Here is an 18,820-nt window from a genome sequence, read left to right as displayed (position 1 = left end):
AACGCTGCGTGAAAGAGGTGTTCCATGGGTGTTGCTGTGGGTGTTCCATGGGTGTTGCTGCGGGTGTTCCGTGGGTGTTGCTGTGGGTGTTCCGTGGGTGTTGCTGTGGGTGTTCCATGGGTGTTGCTGCGGGTGTTCCATGGGTGTTGCTGTGGGTGTTCCATGGGTGTTGCTGTGGGTGTTCCGTGGGTGTTGCTGTGGGTGTTCCATGGGTGTTGCTGCGGGTGTTCCGTGGGTGTTGCTGTGGGTGTTCCGTGGGTGTTGCTGTGGGTGTTCCATGGGTGTTGCTGTGGGTGTTCCATGGGTGTTGCTGTGGGTGTTCCATGGGTGTTGCTGTGGGTGTTCCGTGGGTGTTGCTGTGGGTGTTCCATGGGTGTTGCTGCGGGTGTTCCATGGGTGTTGCTGTGGGTGTTCCATGGGTGTTGCTGCGGGTGTTCCATGGGTGTTGCTGTGGGTGTTCCGTGGGTGTTGCTGTGGGTGTTCCATGGGTGTTGCTGTGGGTGTTCCGTGGGTGTTGCTGTGGGTGTTCCATGGGTGTTGCTGCGGGTGTTCCATGGGTGTTGCTGTGGGTGTTCCGTGGGTGTTGCTGTGGGTGTTCCGTGGGTGTTGCTGTGGGTGTTCCATGGGTGTTGCTGTGGGTGTTCCGTGGGTGTTGCTGTGGGTGTTCCATGGGTGTTGCTGCGGGTGTTCCATGGGTGTTGCTGTGGGTGTTCCGTGGGTGTTGCTGTGGGTGTTCCATGGGTGTTGCTGTGGGTGTTCCGTGGGTGTTGCTGTGGGTGTTCCATGGGTGTTGCTGTGGGTGTTCCATGGGTGTTGCTGTGGGTGTTCCGTGGGTGTTGCTGTGGGTGTTCCATGGGTGTTGCTGTGGGTGTTCCATGGGTGTTGCTGTGGGTGTTCCGTGGGTGTTGCTGTGGGTGTTCCATGGGTGTTGCTGTGGGTGTTCCATGGGTGTTGCTGTGGGTGTTCCGTGGGTGTTGCTGTGGGTGTTCCATGGGTGTTGCTGTGGGTGTTCCATGGGTGTTGCTGTGGGTGTTCCGTGGGTGTTGCTGTGGGTGTTCCATGGGTGTTGCTGTGGGTGTTCCATGGGTGTTGCTGTGGGTGTTCCATGGGTGTTGCTCTGGGTGTTCCATGGGTGTTGCTGTGGGTGTTCCGTGGGTGTTGCTGTGGGTGTTCCGTGGGTGTTGCTGTGGGTGTTCCATGGGTGTTGCTGTGGGTGTTCCATGGGTGTTGCTGTGGGTGTTCCGTGGGTGTTGCTGTGGGTGTTCCATGGGTGTTGCTGTGGGTGTTCCATGGGTGTTGCTGTGGGTGTTCCGTGGGTGTTGCTGTGGGTGTTCCATGGGTGTTGCTGTGGGTGTTCCATGGGTGTTGCTGTGGGTGTTCCGTGGGTGTTGCTGTGGGTGTTCCATGGGTGTTGCTGTGGGTGTTCCTTGGGTGTTGCTGTGGGTGTTCCGTGGGTGTTGCTGTGGGTGTTCCATGGGTGTTGCTGTGGGTGTTCCATGGGTGTTGCTGTGGGTGTTCCATGGGTGTTGCTCTGGGTGTTCCATGGGTGTTGCTGTGGGTGTTCCATGGGTGTTGCTGTGGGTGTTCCGTGGGTGTTGCTGTGGGTGTTCCATGGGTGTTGCTGTGGGTGTTTCCACGCAACACAGGTGGAATCGGAAGTATTCCCAGATTTACGAGGGCTCGTGTACCTGGGAATGCGTCAGATTGCTAATAGCCGCGAGGTGTAGGAGTGGTGCAAAAAGGAGAAATACTTTGATTTCTCCTCGTTTGTTTCTCTTTCTGAGTCCTGCATTCTGCAGCACACACAGGAAGAGGAAAATGTCATTAATGATTGTTTTTGTGCAGGAAGGTGCCCCTTCCTGCACAAAAACAATCAACCCCGCAACGCAGGCAGCCCCTGCAACATGACACAAGGGTGTCTAAGTTGGCGCACGGTGTCAGGATTAGACGTGTGCCTACCTGAATTCGGCTGAAACGACATCTCCCAGAAGTCCATCTGGTGGGATGGAGTTGGAGAAGACATATAATCACGTGAGAGACTTGGTGCAGTGCACGTGATTTGTCTTTGCTTGGATCATTACTATGACTCCTTGTTCCCGCGTTGCCCTAGTAAAGAAGACCTTTTGGTATCATCAGATCCAGAAACGACCTGCGGCTGCGGGATTATGTTCTACTAAACTGTGTCCGTGAGTAGCCTGTCGAATTGGGTCCGGCGAGGTGTGTGCACATCCTTGGGGTCAGGAGACGCTGGATTTCGTCCTCCTGAGCCCGAGTTGTTATCTCGTTTGTCCGGACCGGGAGATGCAGGATTGCCCCCTCCCGTGACCGGAGACCTTCTGCCCAGTTCATTGGGCTCTTGTATATAATTTATGGTTGTGACAACCGTTCTGCTTGTATTGGAACACCGACAGAGGAATAGCCGACCGGAGTGCATACAGAGAATGTTATCTGGTAACTTCAGGGGGCTGAGTTATGCGCTAACGCCATCTTCTGGTAAGAGAGACATTTCCTACTAATATTCTCTCCCAGTCCGTGTTCCTTTTGTTGGTGACATTTGCTCTTTTCAGAACGTGTTAGTTCGGACACTGATGACTGGTTTCTGGTGAATTCTACAGACACTCAAATTATCTTTCTTTTTCTTTTGTATTTTTGTACTAACTGCTCTTGTCACCTGGAGAAGTCTTACAGGGTGCTGGAATCATTCAGGAATACAAGGGGTGAGAACGTATGGTATGTATGGATGATAGTCAAAGGTTTCCCATAGGAAAGCAACAGGAAGGGTAGTAATCTAACGAGGGGCTCTTGTCTTTTCAGGGATCCCATCCCATACCATGAGAGAGATCATCTCATTTTTACACATCCAAAGGAAGGGGGTTTACGTCTGAGAATTATCAGGTAGGGATTACCTTATTTGACAGTAGTATATGTTAGTTAGGAGAGGGCCAATATTAATGTGTGATTCTTGTTTTCACAGGCATCCCTTCCAACGCAGTTCCCGCCCCGTCTTTTATCCCTCGCCTGCTTACTACCGTACTCTGTGAGCAGTCGCAACCAGAGTGCGGGGAAAGCTGGAGGTGGAACCCTAATAGCATCACCCTGATTCCGAGGAGCTGTTGGACCGTGACACACGGCTGTTGTTTGTGCACTGGCGCTGGGGAGAAGGACAGGAATTGACCATCACGGCATGAGGGTGTCTGCTGTTTGTGCACTGGCACAGGGGAGAAGGACAGAAATGCACCTTCACGGGGCAATGGTGTCTGCGTTGGCACATGGCTGCTGTTTGTGCGCTGGCGCAGGGAGAAGGACTGGAATGGACCATCACGGGGCAAGGGTGTCTGCATTGGTGCACGTCTGCTGTTTGTGCACCGCCACAGGGGAGTAGGACAGGAATGCACCATCACGGGGCAAGGGTGTCTGCGCTGGTGCACGGCTGCTGTTTGTGTGCTGGCGCAGGGAGAAGGACAGGAATGCACCATCATGCCATCATGATGCAAGGGTGTCTGCGTTGGTGTACGGCTGCTGTTTGTGCGCTGGCGCAGGGGAGAAGGAGAGGACTGCACCATCACGGGGCAAGGATGTCTGCGCTCGTGCATGGCTGCTGTTTGTGCGCCGCCACAGGGGAGAAGGACAGGAATGAACCATCATGATGCAAAGGTCTCTGCGCTGGTGCACGGCTGCTGTTTGTGTGCTGGCGCAGGGGAGAAGGACAGGAATGCACCATCATGATGCAAAGGTGTCTGCGCTCGTGCATGGCTGCTGTTTGTGCGCTGGCGCAGGGAGGACAGGAATGCACCGTCATGATGCAAAGGTGTTTGCGCTGGTGCAGGGCTGCTGTTTGTGCACCAGCACAGGGGAGAAGGACAGGAATTGACCATCACGGCATGAGGGTGTCTGCGCTGGTGCACCGCTGCTGTTTGTGTGCTGGCGCAGGGGAGAAGAACAGGAATGCACCAACATGATGCAAAGGTGTCTGCATTGGTGCATGGCTGCTGTTTGTGCACCGGCGCAGGGCAGAAGGACAGGAATGCACCATCATGATGCAAAGGTGTTTGCGCTGGTGCACGGCTGCTGTTTGTGCGCTGGCGCAGGGCGAAGGACAGGAATGCACCATCACAGAGCAAGGGTGTCTGCGCTCGTGCGCGGCTGCTGTTTGTGTACCGCCACAGTGGAGAAGGACAGGAATGCACCATCATGATGCAAAGGTGTTTGCGCTGTTGCACGGCTGCTGTTTGTGCGCTGGCACAGGGAGAAGGACAGGAATGCACCATCACGGGGCAAGGGTGTCTGCGCTCGAGCGCGGTTGCTGTTTGTGCGCTGGCACAGGGCGAAGGACAGGAATGCACCATCACGGGGCAAGGGTGTCTGCGCTCGTACGCGGCTGCTGTTTGTGCACCGCCACACGGGAGAAGGACAGGAATGCACCATCATGACGCAAGGGTGTCTGAGCTGGTGCACAGCTTCTGTTTGTGCGCTGGCGCAGGGAGAAGTACAGGAATGGACCATCACGAGGCAAGGGTGTCTGTGCTGGTGCGAGGCTGCTGTTTGAGCGCTGGCACAGGGAGAAGGACAAGAATGCAACATCACGGCATGAGGGTGTCTGCATTGGTGCGCGACTGCTGTTTGTGCACTGGCGCAGGGGAGAAGGACAGGAATGCACCTTCACGGGGCAATGGTGTCTGCGTTGGCGCATGGCTGCTGTTTGTGCGCTGGCGCAGGGAGAAGGACAGAAATGGACCATCATGGGGCAAGGGTGTCTGCGTTGGTGCACGTCTGCTGTTTGTGTGCTGGCACAGGGAGGAGGACAGGAATGCACCATCATGATGCAAAGGTGTCTGCATTGGTGTACGGCTGCTGTTTGTGCACCCCCACAGGGGAGAAGGACAGGAATGCACCATCACGGGGCAAGGGTGTCTGCGCTGGTGCACGGCTGCTGTTTGTGTGCTGGCGCAGGGAGGACATGAATGCACCATCATGATGCAAAGGTGTCTGCGTTGGTGCACGGCTGCTGTTTGTGCGCTGGCGCAGGGGAGAAGGAGAGGACTGCACCATCACGGGGCAAGGATGCCTGTGCTCGTGCACGGCTGCTGTTTGTGCGCTGGCGCAGGGGAGAAGGTCAGGAATGCACCATCATGATGCAAAGGTGTCTGCGCTGGTGCACGGCTGCTGTTTGTGCGCTGCCGCAGGGGAGAAGGACAGGAATGCACCATCATGATGCAAAGGTGTCTGTGCTGGTGCACGGCTGCTGTTTGTGCGCTGGCGGAGGGGAGAAGGACAGGAATGTACCATCATGGGGCAAGGGTGTCTGCGCTCGTGCGCGGCTGCTGTTTGTGTGCTGGCGCACGGAGAAGGACAGGAATGCACCATCACAGTGCAAAGCTGTCTGCGCTCGTGCACGGCTGCTGTTTGTGCGCTGCCACAGGGGAGAAGGACAGAAATGCACCATCATGATGCAAGGGTGTCTGCACTCGTGCACGGCTGCTGTTTGTCCGTTGGCGCAGGGGAGGAGGACAGGAATGAACCATCATGATGCAAAGGTGTCTGCATTGGTGCATGGCTGCTGTTTGTGCACCGGCGCAGGGCAGAAGGACAGGAATGCACCATCATGATGCAAAGGTGTTTGCGCTGGTGCACGGCTGCTGTTTGTGCGCTGGCGCAGGGAGAAGGACAGGAATGCACCATCACAGGGCAAGGGTGTCTGCGCTCGTGCGCGGCTGCTGTTTGTGCGCTGGTTCAGGGCGAAGGACAGGAATGCACCATCACAGAGCAAGGGTGTCTGCGCTCGTGCGCGGCTGCTGTTTGTGTACCGCCACAGTGGAGAAGGACAGGAATGCACCATCATGATGCAAAGGTGTTTGCGCTGTTGCACGGCTGCTGTTTGTGCGCTGGCACAGGGAGAAGGACAGGAATGCACCATCACGGGGCAAGGGTGTCTGCGCTCGTGCGCGGTTGCTGTTTGTGCGCTGGCGCAGGGCGAAGAACAGGAATGCACCATCACGGGGCAAGGGTGTCTGCGCTCGTACGTGGCTGCTGTTTGTGCACCGCCACATGGGAGAAGGACAGGAATGCACCATCATGACGCAAGGGTGTCTGCGCTGGTGCACAGCTTCTGTTTGTGCGCTGGCGCAGGGAGAAGTACAGGAATGGACCATCACGAGGCAAGGGTGTCTGTGCTGGTGCGAGGCTGCTGTTTGAGCGCTGGCACAGGGAGAAGGACAAGAATGCAACATCACGGCATGAGGGTGTCTGCATTGGTGCGCGACTGCTGTTTGTGCACTCGCGCAGGGGAGAAGGACAGGAATGCACCTTCACGGGGCAATGGTGTCTGCGTTGGCGCATGGCTGCTGTTTGTGCGCTGGCGCAGGGAGAAGGACAGAAATGGACCATCACGGGGCAAGGGTGTCTGCGTTGGTGCACGTCTGCTGTTTGTGTGCTGGCACAGGGAGGAGGACAGGAATGCACCATCATGATGCAAAGGTGTCTGCGTTGGTGTACGGCTGCTGTTTGTGCACCCCCACAGGGGAGAAGGACAGGAATGCACCATCACGGGGCAAGGGTGTCTGCGCTGGTGCACGGCTGCTGTTTGTGTGCTGGCGCAGGGAGGACAGGAATGCACCATCATGATGCAAAGGTGTCTGCGTTGGTGCACGGCTGCTGTTTGTGCGCTGGCGCAGGGGAGAAGGAGAGGACTGCACCATCACGGGGCAAGGATGCCTGTGCTCGTGCACGGCTGCTGTTTGTGCGCTGGCGCAGGGGAGAAGGACAGGAATGCACCATCATGATGCAAAGGTGTCTGCGCTGGTGCACGGCTGCTGTTTGTGCGCTGCCGCAGGGGAGAAGGACAGGAATGCACCATCATGATGCAAAGGTGTCTGTGCTGGTGCACGGCTGCTGTTTGTGCGCTGGCGGAGGGGAGAAGGACAGGAATGTACCATCATGGGGCAAGGGTGTCTGCGCTCGTGCGCGGCTGCTGTTTGTGTGCTGGCGCACGGAGAAGGACAGGAATGCACCATCACAGTGCAAGGCTGTCTGCGCTCGTGCACGGCTGCTGTTTGTGCGCTGCCACAGGGGAGAAGGACAGAAATGCACCATCATGATGCAAGGGTGTCTGCACTCGTGCACGGCTGCTGTTTGTCCGTTGGCGCAGGGGAGGAGGACAGGAATGAACCATCATGATGCAAGGGTGTCTGCGCTCATGCACGGCTGCTGTTTGTGCGCTGGCGCAGGGGAGAAGGACAGGAATGAACCATCATGATGCAAAGGTGTCTGCGCTGGTGCACGGCTGCTGTTTGTGTGCTGGCGCAGGGGAGAAGGACAGGAATGCACCATCATGACGCAAGGGTGTCTGCGCTCATGCACGGCTGCTGTTTGTGCGCTGGCGCAGGGGAGAAGGACAGGAATGAACCATCATGATGCAAAGGTGTCTGCGCTGGTGCACGGCTGCTGTTTGTGCGCTGGCGCTGGGGAGAAGGACAGGAATTGACCATCAGGCCATGAGGGTGGCTGCGCTGGTGCACCGCTGCTGTTTGTGTGCTGGTGCAGGGGAGAAGGACAGGAATGCACCATCATGATGCAAAGGTGTCTGCGCTCGTGCATGGCTGCTGTTTGTGCGCTGGCGCAGGGAGGACAGGAATGCACCGTCATGATGCAAAGGTGTCTGCGCTGGTGCAGGGCTGCTGTTTGTGCACCATCACAGGGGAGAAGGACAGGAATTGACCATCACGGCATGAGGGTGTCTGCGCTGGTGCACCGCTGCTGTTTGTGTGCTGGCGCAGGGGAGAAGGACAGGAATGGACCATCATGATGCAAAGGTGACTGCATTGGTGCATGGCTGCTGTTTGTGCACCGTCACAGGGGAGAAGGACAGGAATGCACCATCATGATGCAAAGGTGTCTGCATTGGTGCATGGCTGCTGTTTGTGCACCGGCGGAGGGGAGAAGGACAGGAATGGACCATGCACGGCTGCTGTTTGTGCGTGGCACAGGGGAGAAGGACAGGAATGCACCATCATGATGCAAAGGTGTTTGCGCTGGTGCACGGCTGCTGTTTGTGCGCTGGCGCAGGGAGAAGGACAGGAATGCACCATCATGGGGCAAGGGTGTCTGCGCTCGTGCGAGGCTGCTGTTTGTGTGCTGGCGCAGGGCGAAGGACAGGAATGCACCATCATGGGTCAAGGGTGTCTGCGCTCGTGCGCGGCTGCTGTTTGTGCACCGCCACAGGGGAGAAGGACAGGAATGCACCATCATGATGCAAGGGTGTCTGCGTTGGTACACGGCTGCTGTTTGTGCGCTGGCGCAGGAGAGAAGGACAAGAATGCACCATCACGGTGCAAGGGTGTCTGCGTTGGTGCGCGGCTGCTGTTTGTACGCTGGCGCAGGGGAGAAAGACAGGAATGCACCATCATGATGCAAGGGTGTCTGCGTTGGCGCACGGCTGCTGTTTGTGCGCTGACGCAGAGAGAAGGACAGGAATGCACCATCTCGGCATGAGGGTGTCTGCGCTCGTGCACAGCTGCTGTTTGTGCACTGGCGCAGGGAAAAGGACAGAAATGCACAATCATGATGCAAAGGTGTCTGTGCTGGTGCACGGCTGCTGTTTGTGCGCTGGTGCAGGGGAGAAGGACAAGTATTGCACCAACACGGGGCAAGGGAGTCTGCGTTGGCGCACAGCTGCTGTTTGTGCATCGCCGCAGGGGAGAAGGACAGGAGTGCACCATCACGATGCAAGGGTGTCTGCGCTGGTGCACGGCTGCTGTTTGTGCGCTGGTGCAGGGGAGAAGGACAGAAATGCACCATCACGGGGCAAAGGTGTCTGCGTTGGCGCACGGCTGCTGTTTGTGCGCTGGCGCAGGGGAGAAGGACAGGAATGCACCATCACAGCATGAGGGTGTCTGCGTTGGCGCACGGCTGCTGTTTGTGCACTGGCGCAGGGGAGAAGGACAGGAATGCACCATTGTTGGACTTGGCCTGTTCCCCCGAAACTTTTTCGCTTTTTGCCCCCCTAATTTGAAATGTCTCCCCCATGGTAATAAACCTGTATAGGCCATGTGTGGTGTGAGACACCTTGTTAATATATAATGTCATGCAATGGTGTGTACATTTATTTTCCCCCATTGTAAACATGTACCCTGGTGAAATGCTGCATTGTGTTTTGCATTTAAAATGGCTGCCAAGGCTGTGCGTTGTGCCATCTGACTGCAGGAGGTTTGCAGTCTAGTTGTTAGGTACCCAGCCACCCCTGCATTTGGAGGGAAAGCCTGGCACCCAGGGTGCTCTACTCCTCCCCCTGAGCCAGTTAGAACTAGTTTGCATGTCTGAGGTAGGTTAGCAGTCTAGTTGTCTGGTACCCAGCAATCCCAGCATTTGGAGTGACCTTCTAGAAGCTTCCAGCCTTTCTGGTATAGGGAGAGCAGTAGAAATGTGATGAGCAGAGACAGAGCTGGGACAGGAATGTGAGGGGACCTGCTACCAGGGGATACCGCCACTTGGGCCTGTGTGCTGTGCCCTGCACTCATCTAGGACCCCCCTACTGTCCCCAGGGCTAGTGGAGCCCCACTGCAGGAGTTCAGGCTGCTGTGTAGGAGGAGGGCCACGCTGCAGTGGGGATGGTGAAAGTTACCACCCTGCTTTGATGATGCCCCCACTACCTGCTGACCTTGCCCAGTAGTGCCTGCTGCTCTGTCCCCAGGGCCCCTGAAGAAGGAGGGCTCCCCTAGGTCCCTGAAGCTGCCGGGACCTTGCGCCACACAGGCGCTGCGCAAAGAAGCGCAGAGAAGGGAAGGAGCATCTTGGACCCCACCACCCAGGAGGTGAGGAATGTTACCCTGGGGCTCGCTGCTGGGACTGTCCGCCCTCCTTGCGCTGGGTGCCCCTGGAAACGACTGTGCCTCGTGAGTGCTGCCTGCTAAGCGCTAAAGCTAAAGGATTGTGTCCCCCAGGAGCTATAATCTGGGAGCGCTACACTGCAGAATCCTACAGCGCTGTATTTCCCTGGGAACTGTTATTGGGGACCGCTGTGCTGAGAAGAAGCGCTGTGTGCCTGGAAGCGCTGTGCCTAGAAGAAGCGCTGTGTGCCTGGAAGCGCTATCCAGCCTAGAACTGTGCCCTTGGAAGCGCTGGCCTGCAGAAGACTGCTTGTGTCCCCAGAGTGCTGTGACCAAGACTGCCCTGCTGATTGCCTCCCCAGCGCTATAATCTGGTAGCGCTGTATCTGCTAAGCGCTGTATGGGGAGGATTGTACCCCCAAGGAGCTGTGCTGTGAGGAGCTGCATGTTAAGCGCTATAGCTTCGAAGCGCTAGAGAAGTGAAGCGCTGCTGGCCTTTTAATCGCGCTGTGATCTGCCTCCCAAGCGCTGTCCTGAGCGCTGTGCTGCGTGGGACTTGCCTGCTTCACCCCAGCGCTGTGATCCCTTGAAGCGCTGTATGCCCCGTGGAACGCTGTCGCACCCGAGACTGCTGGAGTCGGGGCACAGGGTCGGTGCTCGCCCCCCCCTTCTTTTGGGAGACTGTTGGTGGGCCCTGTTGGCCCCCGCAAGGCGTCAGAACTGGGCGAGAGCCCCAATTAGACCCGTGGTATATCTGTTTAGGAGGGTTATGCATGCCACATGTTAAATGTGATGATGGCCCCAGGGGCCCTATGAAAGTTGCTGGTGGGTACCCTGTGTTATTGATGCCACTGAGGTTCCAGGTTGCTAGTGAGGCCTGTGTAATGAAAAGTTTAGCATGTGAGAAACGTTTTACATCGAAAGAAAGGTTACTCCGTGTGTGCCCTGCCTGATGTGTAGTTCCCACAGGTGGATGGTGAAAGAAACCTTGTTGTGTTTCATTACAGGTGTTCCTGCCTGATGTTAAGACAGGGTGATTCCTATTCTTTTTGCAGGAGACGCCTATGCCAGCTACTTTGGGTTATTACCCATAATGTTTGATTCTATGCATAATGGGCTCTCACGCCTAGTGTTTTCTTCCCTCATATGGATGTCGCTGATGTTTCATGCCAAGTGCTAACCTTTTTATATTTCAGCTAGACAATTGGGACTTATTTACCGTTTCAGCCTTGTTCCCAAATACCTTGTAAATAATCCCCCCTGATACACTTGGCTCTGGTGCCAGTTGGCGTCGTGTTGTACTACCACTGTTTATGCATTTTTACCTTGCAGGTTGGAGATATACTAAACTACTTACTAATTTTCCAACTCAAGCTGGTGTCCTGCCTCTTTTGTGGTGTGCCTGGTGTGTCGTCTGTGGGTACTGCGTGAGTGCTTCACATGTCCTCTGAAGTTTGGCCTGCCCGCTTGGTTCCGTGCTACCCCCCTGGAGATTTGGTAACCCCATTTCTTACCACCATCATGATGCAAAGGTGTCTGCGTTGGCGCACGGCTGCTGTTTGTGCGCTGGCGCAGGAGAGAAGGACAGGAATGCACCATCACGGCATGAGGGAGTCTGCGTTGGCGCACGGCTGCTCTTTGTGCGCTGCTGTAGGGGAGAAGGACAGGAATGCACCATCACGGCATGAGGGAGTCTGCGCTGGTGCACGGCTGCTGTTTGTGCGCTGGCGCAGGGAGAAGGACAGGAATGCATTTCTTGCCCTTTTCTCTTGATGTGCGGCGATGCAGCCACCACACGTCAAGAGTTTGTAAATGAGGTTCAGAATATTTAGTCAAATCTCATGTTTCAGCCTCAATGAGAGATGGGATGAGGGGGAGGGACAATTCTCTGATCTAGACGATAAGTTTAGTCTTAGACAGATTTCCATTCTAAATTCTAATCCTAAGCGCTTTAACGTTCTCTAAACTCCCTGGAATGTTAAATAGACTCTAAAACCCCCTTTAACCCCTCTACTGGGCCTGTGATTTTGCGGAAGTGCGGCACTCCCGCAAAACGGGCGGGGCCGCATTGGCCAATGGCCAACATCAGCACTTAAGGGGTTAAAACACACGCACATTGTTCCCTATATGCAGGGTGGGGAGGGACAGCTGCCTTCATTGTGTGCTCTGGCCCCCATCTGTCTCCTATGCTCTCTGCTGGAAGTCCGAGGGTGGATTTCCGGTGTGGGGGGAGTGACAGGCAGGGCCCAGGGGGCCTCTGTGCTCTAAGGTTCTCCTGCCTCAGCCTCCTCCTCCCCCTTGGCTCCTGCCTCAGCCTCCTCCTCCTTGGCTCCAGCCTCAGCCTCCTCCTCCTTGGGTACCACCAGGCTGTGTTTGATGCTTTTCATCTTGTGCTGGACCCGGAGGCAGATGGACTCGGTCAGCTCCGGCAGGAGGCGCTGGAGGTCTCCATAATGCTCCCCTTTGAACAGGTGGGCCGCGGCTGGGGGGCTGGCGAGGACCTCCAGCTCATCCATCCTGGACACCCCATCCCACAACACATCAACAACAAAGACCTCCACCCCGGCCCCCCGGAGCTCCAGGGCCGCACCCGGAGCATCGTAGTCTATCCACCAAACAGAGGTGAGGAGCAGGAGGACCCGGGGCACAAGGGGCCGGGCCCCCCCGCCCTCGGTCAGCACCCCCCGTCTGATGAAGGTGAGGGCTCCCCCCAGGGTAGTGATATTGGGAAGCAAATGACCCGTCCAAGGGGACAGAGGGTCCATGAGGGGACGGAGCCCGGGGAAGCTCCTCAAGCGTTCCCATGTCCAGAGATCAGGGCTGAACAGGACCAGGTGGAGCCACACGGAGCCCGGGCACACGTGGAAGCCCCTCAGCAGCGTCCCCAAGAAGGACTCCATGAGGCGGAGGCGAGTATCATAAAATAGAACGAAACGACCATCGACCAAGAGCGCGACCTCCGCCTCGATGTCCGTCCGACCAGAGCAATCTGTGGAGAGAGAAAAGGAGACGAGTCAGAGGAGAGCGGACAACAGGTGCCGAGGAGCACAGGAGGAGGAGGGGGATCCGGGATCCTGACCACGAAATACCATCAGCACACACCCCGCGCTTCAGTAGAACAAACACAGGCGACAAGCCATACAGCGCTGTCACCAAACACACACCAGCATCCACACTGCGCTGTCACCAAATACACTCCAGCATCCATACTGCGCTGTCACCAAATACACGCCAGCATCAACACTGCACTGTTACCAAATACACTCCAGCATCCACACTGCGCTATTGCCAAATACACTCCAGCATCCACACTGCGCTGTCACCAAATACACTCCATTATCCACACTGCGCTGTCACCAAATACACTCCAGCAACCACACTGCGCTGTCACCAAACACATGCCAGCATCCACACTACGCTGTCACCTAATACACACAAGCATCCACACTGCGCTGTCGCCAAATACACACAAGCATCTCACTGCGCGGTCACCAAATACACTCCAGCATCCACACTGCACTGTTACCAAATGCACTCCAGCATCCACACTGCGCTATCACCAAATACACTCCAGCACCCACACTGCACTGTTACCAAATACACACCAGCATCCACACTGCGCTGTCACCAAATACACTCCAGGAATCCACACTGCGCTGTCACCAAATACACTCCAGCATCCACACTGCGCTGTCACTAAACACACACCAGCATCCACACTGCGCTGTCACTAAACACACTCCAGCATCCACACTGCACTGTTACCAAATACACACCAGCATCCACACTGTGCTGTCACCAAATAGACTCCAGCATCCACACTGCGCTGTCACCAAATACACTCCAGCATCCACACTGCACTGTCACCAAATACACACAAGCATCCACACTGCGCTGTCACCAAATACACTCCAGCATCCATACTGCGCTGTCACCAAATACACACAAGCATCCACACTGCACTGTCACCAAATACACTCCAGTATCCACACTGCACTGTTACCAAATACACACAAGCATTCACACTACACTGTCACCAAATTCATGCCAGCATCCACACTGCGCTGTCACCAAATATACACCAGCATCCACACTGCACTGTTACCAAATACACACAAGCATCCACACTGCGCTGGCACCAAATTCATGCCAGCATCCACACTGCGCTGTCACCAAATACACACCAGCATCCACACTGCACTGTCAACAAATACACACAAGCATCCACACTGCGCTGTCACCAAATACACTCCAGCATCCACACTGCACTGTCACCAAATACACACGCATCCACACTGCGCTGTCAACAAATACACACAAGCATCCACACTGCGCTGTCACCAAATACACTCCAGCATCCGCACTGCGCTGTCACAAAATACACACGCATCCACACTGCGCTGTCACCAAATACACTCCAGCATCCACACTGCGCTGTCACCAAATACACACAAGCATCCACACTGCGCTGTCACCAAACACACGCCAGCATCCACACTGAGCTGTCACCAAATACACTCCAGCATCCACACTGCGCTGTCACCAAATACACACAAGCATCCACACTGAGCTGTCACCAAATACACTCCAGCATCCACACTGCGCTGTCACCAAATAGACACGCATCCACACTGCGCTGTCACCAAATACACTCCAGCATCCACACTGTGCTGTCACCAAATACACTCCCCCATCGACACTGCGCTGCCACCAAATACACACCAGCATCCACACTGCACTGTCACCAAATACACACAAGCATCCACACTGTGCTGTCACCAAATACACTCCAGCATCCACACTGTGCTGTCACCAAATATACTCCACAATCCACACTGCACTGTCACCAAATACACACAAGCATCCACACTATGCTGTCACCAAATACACTCCAGCATCCACACTGCACTGTTACCAAATACACACAAGCATCCACACTGCGCTGTCACCAAATATACACAAGTATCCACACTGCACTGTTACCAAATAGACACAAGCATCCACAGTGCGCTGTCACCAAATACACACCAGCATCCACACTGCGCTGTCACCAAATACACACAAGCATCCACACTGAGCTGTCACCAAATACACTCCAGCATCCACACTGCGCTGTCACCAAATACACACAAGCATCCACACTGAGCTGTCACCAAATACACTCCAGCATCCACACTGCGCTGTCACCAAATACACACAAGCATCCACACTGCGCTGTCACCAAATACACTCCAGCATTCACACTGCGCTGTCACCAAATACACTCCCCCATCGACACTGCGCTGCCACCAAATACACACCAGCATCCACACTGCGCTGTCACCAAATACACTCCAGCATCCACACTGTGCTGTTACCAAATACACTCCAGCATCCACACTGCGCTGTCACCAAATACACACAAGCATCCACACCGCGCTGTCACCAAACACACGCCAGCATCCACACTGCGCTGTCACTAAATACACACAAGCATCCACACTCCGCTGTCACCAAACACACTCCAGCATCCACACTGCACTGTCACCAAACACACTCCAGCATCCACACTGCGCTGTCACGAAACACACGCCGGCATGGCGGTAAGGGGGGCGGTGGCAGCTTCCTCCCGACTCCGTTTGGCGCCATAATCGAGCTTAGCTGCTCTTCATTGTTTTACTCGTTAAAAACGGCTCTTTGAGCATTTTTTGTACTTTTCATGCTAATAGTTGCATTTTAAAATTCATTTTTAAACTACCTGAATAATACTGGTCTGAATTTATTAGAAGCACGCTGTCGATAATATCCACTTACTTACACGCATTGAGGGACCTGCATTTTCTATCAGCTTGACCTGTGCCTCCCCATCTGACCCTCCAACCAATCACGGGTGCGGAAGGTGGGGCAGAGCAAGGCACAGTCAGGGAGGCGAGCGGTTAGCGCTCTAGCTCTCCCCTAATCGAGGGATATAAAGCAACTCGTCGGCCTCAACACGCAGTGTTGACGCGCAGTGTGGCGCCTATTCCCGCGCCTAAGACGAGCCAAAGACTAGCCCGTCTGCGCCCGTCCGCGACAGGACGGGACTAGGGGCAGGGGGCTATGGAGGATTGCATCTCTCGCCAGGAGAAGCCTACCAGTAGCAGTCTAATATACACCAGGCAGGCATTACTGGACATCGATAGGTATGCACCTATATTATGTGCTCACAAGGCGGGAACCGATCTAGAGGGGCCCTTCTCCTGTATGGGGTGTCATGAGCAATTTTCCACCTGTATTGAAACTATAACTTGCTTGTCAGGACCACGGCTTCCGGTTCCTATTTGTCATCATGTAGGGCCGCTCGACACTCCTCGTAAGGATCTATCCTTAAATTGCAGGAATGTATTGTGTAACATACGCTCCCTGGCTAAACACGCAATCCAGGTATGGGACCTAATAACATCGAAGAGCCCACATCTATGCTTCCTTACTGAGACATGGTTGAAACCACATACTACCCCGGCTATTACATTGGGGGTACCATTAGGATATAAAATGGTGAGGTTGGACCGCCCAATTAAAACAGGTGGAGGGATAGCCATCGTGTTTAAACAGGAACTAGATGTTAGTATTATCGAGACAGTGTGTACTCCTCAGATGGAGCTCCTAATTTTCAGAGTCAATTCCAGCTCAAAAGAAACTAGGAAGGGAGCTTTGGTGTATCGACCCCCAGGCCCATGTGGAAATTTCTCCATACAGCTGGTTGAAGCCTTGGCACCCCATGTGCAGGAGAACTCGGATTTTCTCCTGGTAGGGTATCTTAACATCCACAGTGAATTAACTAACTGTGTTGAGGTGAGGACCCTGCTGACAGATCTGGACACATTGGGGCTTAATAAGATGAATCAGGGATCCACACACCGGGCAGGTCACACACTGGACCTAGTGCTGTCCAATTCAAATGCTATACAAATACACCCGCATAAACCACAAACCTCAAGCCACACAGAGGCTGATGGCAGACACCAGGAGACCTTGGCATAAATTAACATCAGACGCTTTTAGAGGGAAGTATATTGAACCCAGTTGTGATGAATGTATGGGCAATGTCACCACTGCACTATGTAAGCTTGAGGAAGCAGTGACAGTGGCCATAAAGGAGGTTATACCTTTGAGAACTTTCAAACTTCGAGCTGCTTCTAAACAAGAAGTATGGTTCACAGAGAACTTGAGATTGCTAAAACTAACCACACGAAAGTTAGAAAAACTCTGGAGGGCAACTCACAAGGCAGAGGATGGGGAGAAGTATAAGATCTCTCAAAACACCTATCACAAAGCCATCCGGGCTGCACGTAAACAACATATAGCAACCCAACTATCAGCAGCAGGAAATAATGCAAGGGTCTTATATCAAGTTCTTCAAACCTTCACCAAACCTGCTGCCTGTGAGACCGTGGAGATAGCATCGCAGGAACTCTGTGATAACATTTCTCAGTTTTTCACCAGAAAGATCGAGGGTATATATGATAAAATACTAGCCTCCAAGGATAACAGCAACAATATGACTACAATGGACAATAAGGCTCACTTATCCACTGGAGCACAAACGAACTGCCCGAAAAAGTTGGTAGAATTCCCTCCCATAACAACGGAGGAGGTAATCACTTTAATTAGTCAGACAAAGAGCGGGTGCCCCTCAGACATCATCCCGGCATGCATTATGCCATTATTGGCTAATGATCTGGGTCCAGGAATTCAACATGTAATCAATATGTCCCTGAGCACAGGGGAAGTTCCCTCAGACTGGAAGTGTGCACTGGTGAGACCACTGAGGAAAAATAACATCATCCCATGGACTGAATTGACAAACCTTAGACCAATCTCACTCCTCCCATTTTTGGGGAAGTTGACAGAGAAGTTTGTCAATCGGCACTTGTCAGGTTTTATCGAAAGTGCAGGAGGGCTGGATCCCTCCCAGTCTGGGTTTAGGCCAAGGCACAGCACCGAGACCGCCCTGTTGTCCGTCGCTGACGATCTGCATATGCTACAGGATAGGGGTTTTTCCATTATCCTGGTGCTTTTAGATTTGTCAGCGGCGTTCGACACGGTGTCACATAACACCATGACCTCCAGATTATTAGACATCGGGCTGGAGGGTAAGGTGCTGGCCTGGCTAAGGAGTTTTCTCACAAAACGTACCCAAAGTGTCATCTTGGGTACGTTTCGGTCGGAGGAGGTGGAGATCTCTAAGGGTGTTCCACAGGGCTCTTGTCTGAGCCCTACATTATTTAACATCTATGTGGCCCCCCTGGCTAACATCATGAGATCCCACGGTTTCATCCCAGTATCGTACGCGGACGATACCCAACTCCTCTTTCCGTTCAAAACTTTGACATCTGAAGTGCGAAACTCCTTTGCCTGGGGCATGAAAGTAGTGGCCCAGTGGATGGCCTCAAACTTCTTACAGTGCAACGTCTCCAAAACGGAGGTGATGCTCTTCGGGGAGGCTAAACGCCTGTGGACTCCCGACTGGTGGCCGCAAGATCTGGGCCCAGTCCCTGAGCCCAAACAGTGCGTGAAAAATCTCGGAGTAAAACTGGACCAGGAGCTTTCCTTGAAACAACATGGAAACCAAGTGGTTGGCTCCTGTTTCCATGTTATTGGGCTTCTCCGAAGAGTGTTCCCCCTGCTCCCTGATACCACCAGAAGAACTTTGGTACAGGCGCTCGTATTGAGCAGACTAGACTACTGCAACGGATTGTTGCTAGCTGCCAACGAGGGGGTCATTTCCAGGTTGCCGGTTGTGCAAAACACCGCGGCACGACTTGTCCTTAATGCCCCTGCACGCACTCCATCTAAACCCCTGTTGGCTAAACTTCACTGGCTTCCAGTGAAACAGAGGGTAATGTTCAAGACGTGCTGTATTATCCATAAGTGCCTTATAGGGAAAGGCCCTGACTACCTGACTAAAACATTTGGGGGCAGATTTATGTTAACTGGCGCATCCCCAGGGATGCGCCAGTTAACATGCGCCACAGTGC

General features: G+C 54.3%; 1 protein-coding gene across 8 annotated transcripts in view; it reads right to left on the bottom strand.

Moving 5' to 3' along the window:
- LOC144806278 (collagen alpha-1(XII) chain-like) overlaps nucleotides 1–18,820 on the bottom strand; it is a 655,546-nt gene that overhangs the window by 150,695 nt on the left and 486,031 nt on the right. For 6 of the 8 annotated variants that reach the window (XM_078673198.1, XM_078673438.1, XM_078672946.1 and 3 more), the window contains one exon: nucleotides 1,415–12,810. The exons of the other annotated variants lie outside the window; for them this stretch is intronic. In XM_078673198.1, the coding sequence (XP_078529324.1) occupies nucleotides 12,086–12,810 (725 nt within the window). In that variant the 3' untranslated portion in view covers nucleotides 1,415–12,085. Of the gene's footprint in view, nucleotides 1–1,414; nucleotides 12,811–18,820 lie in introns of those variants that run through there. 8 annotated transcript variants of the gene reach the window in all.

Source organism: Lissotriton helveticus, chromosome 1_1 (assembly GCF_964261635.1).
Source record: "Lissotriton helveticus chromosome 1_1, aLisHel1.1, whole genome shotgun sequence".
NCBI classification, from domain to species: Eukaryota; Metazoa; Chordata; class Amphibia; order Caudata; family Salamandridae; genus Lissotriton; species Lissotriton helveticus.
This window is presented reverse-complemented; position numbering and strand designations above follow the sequence as displayed.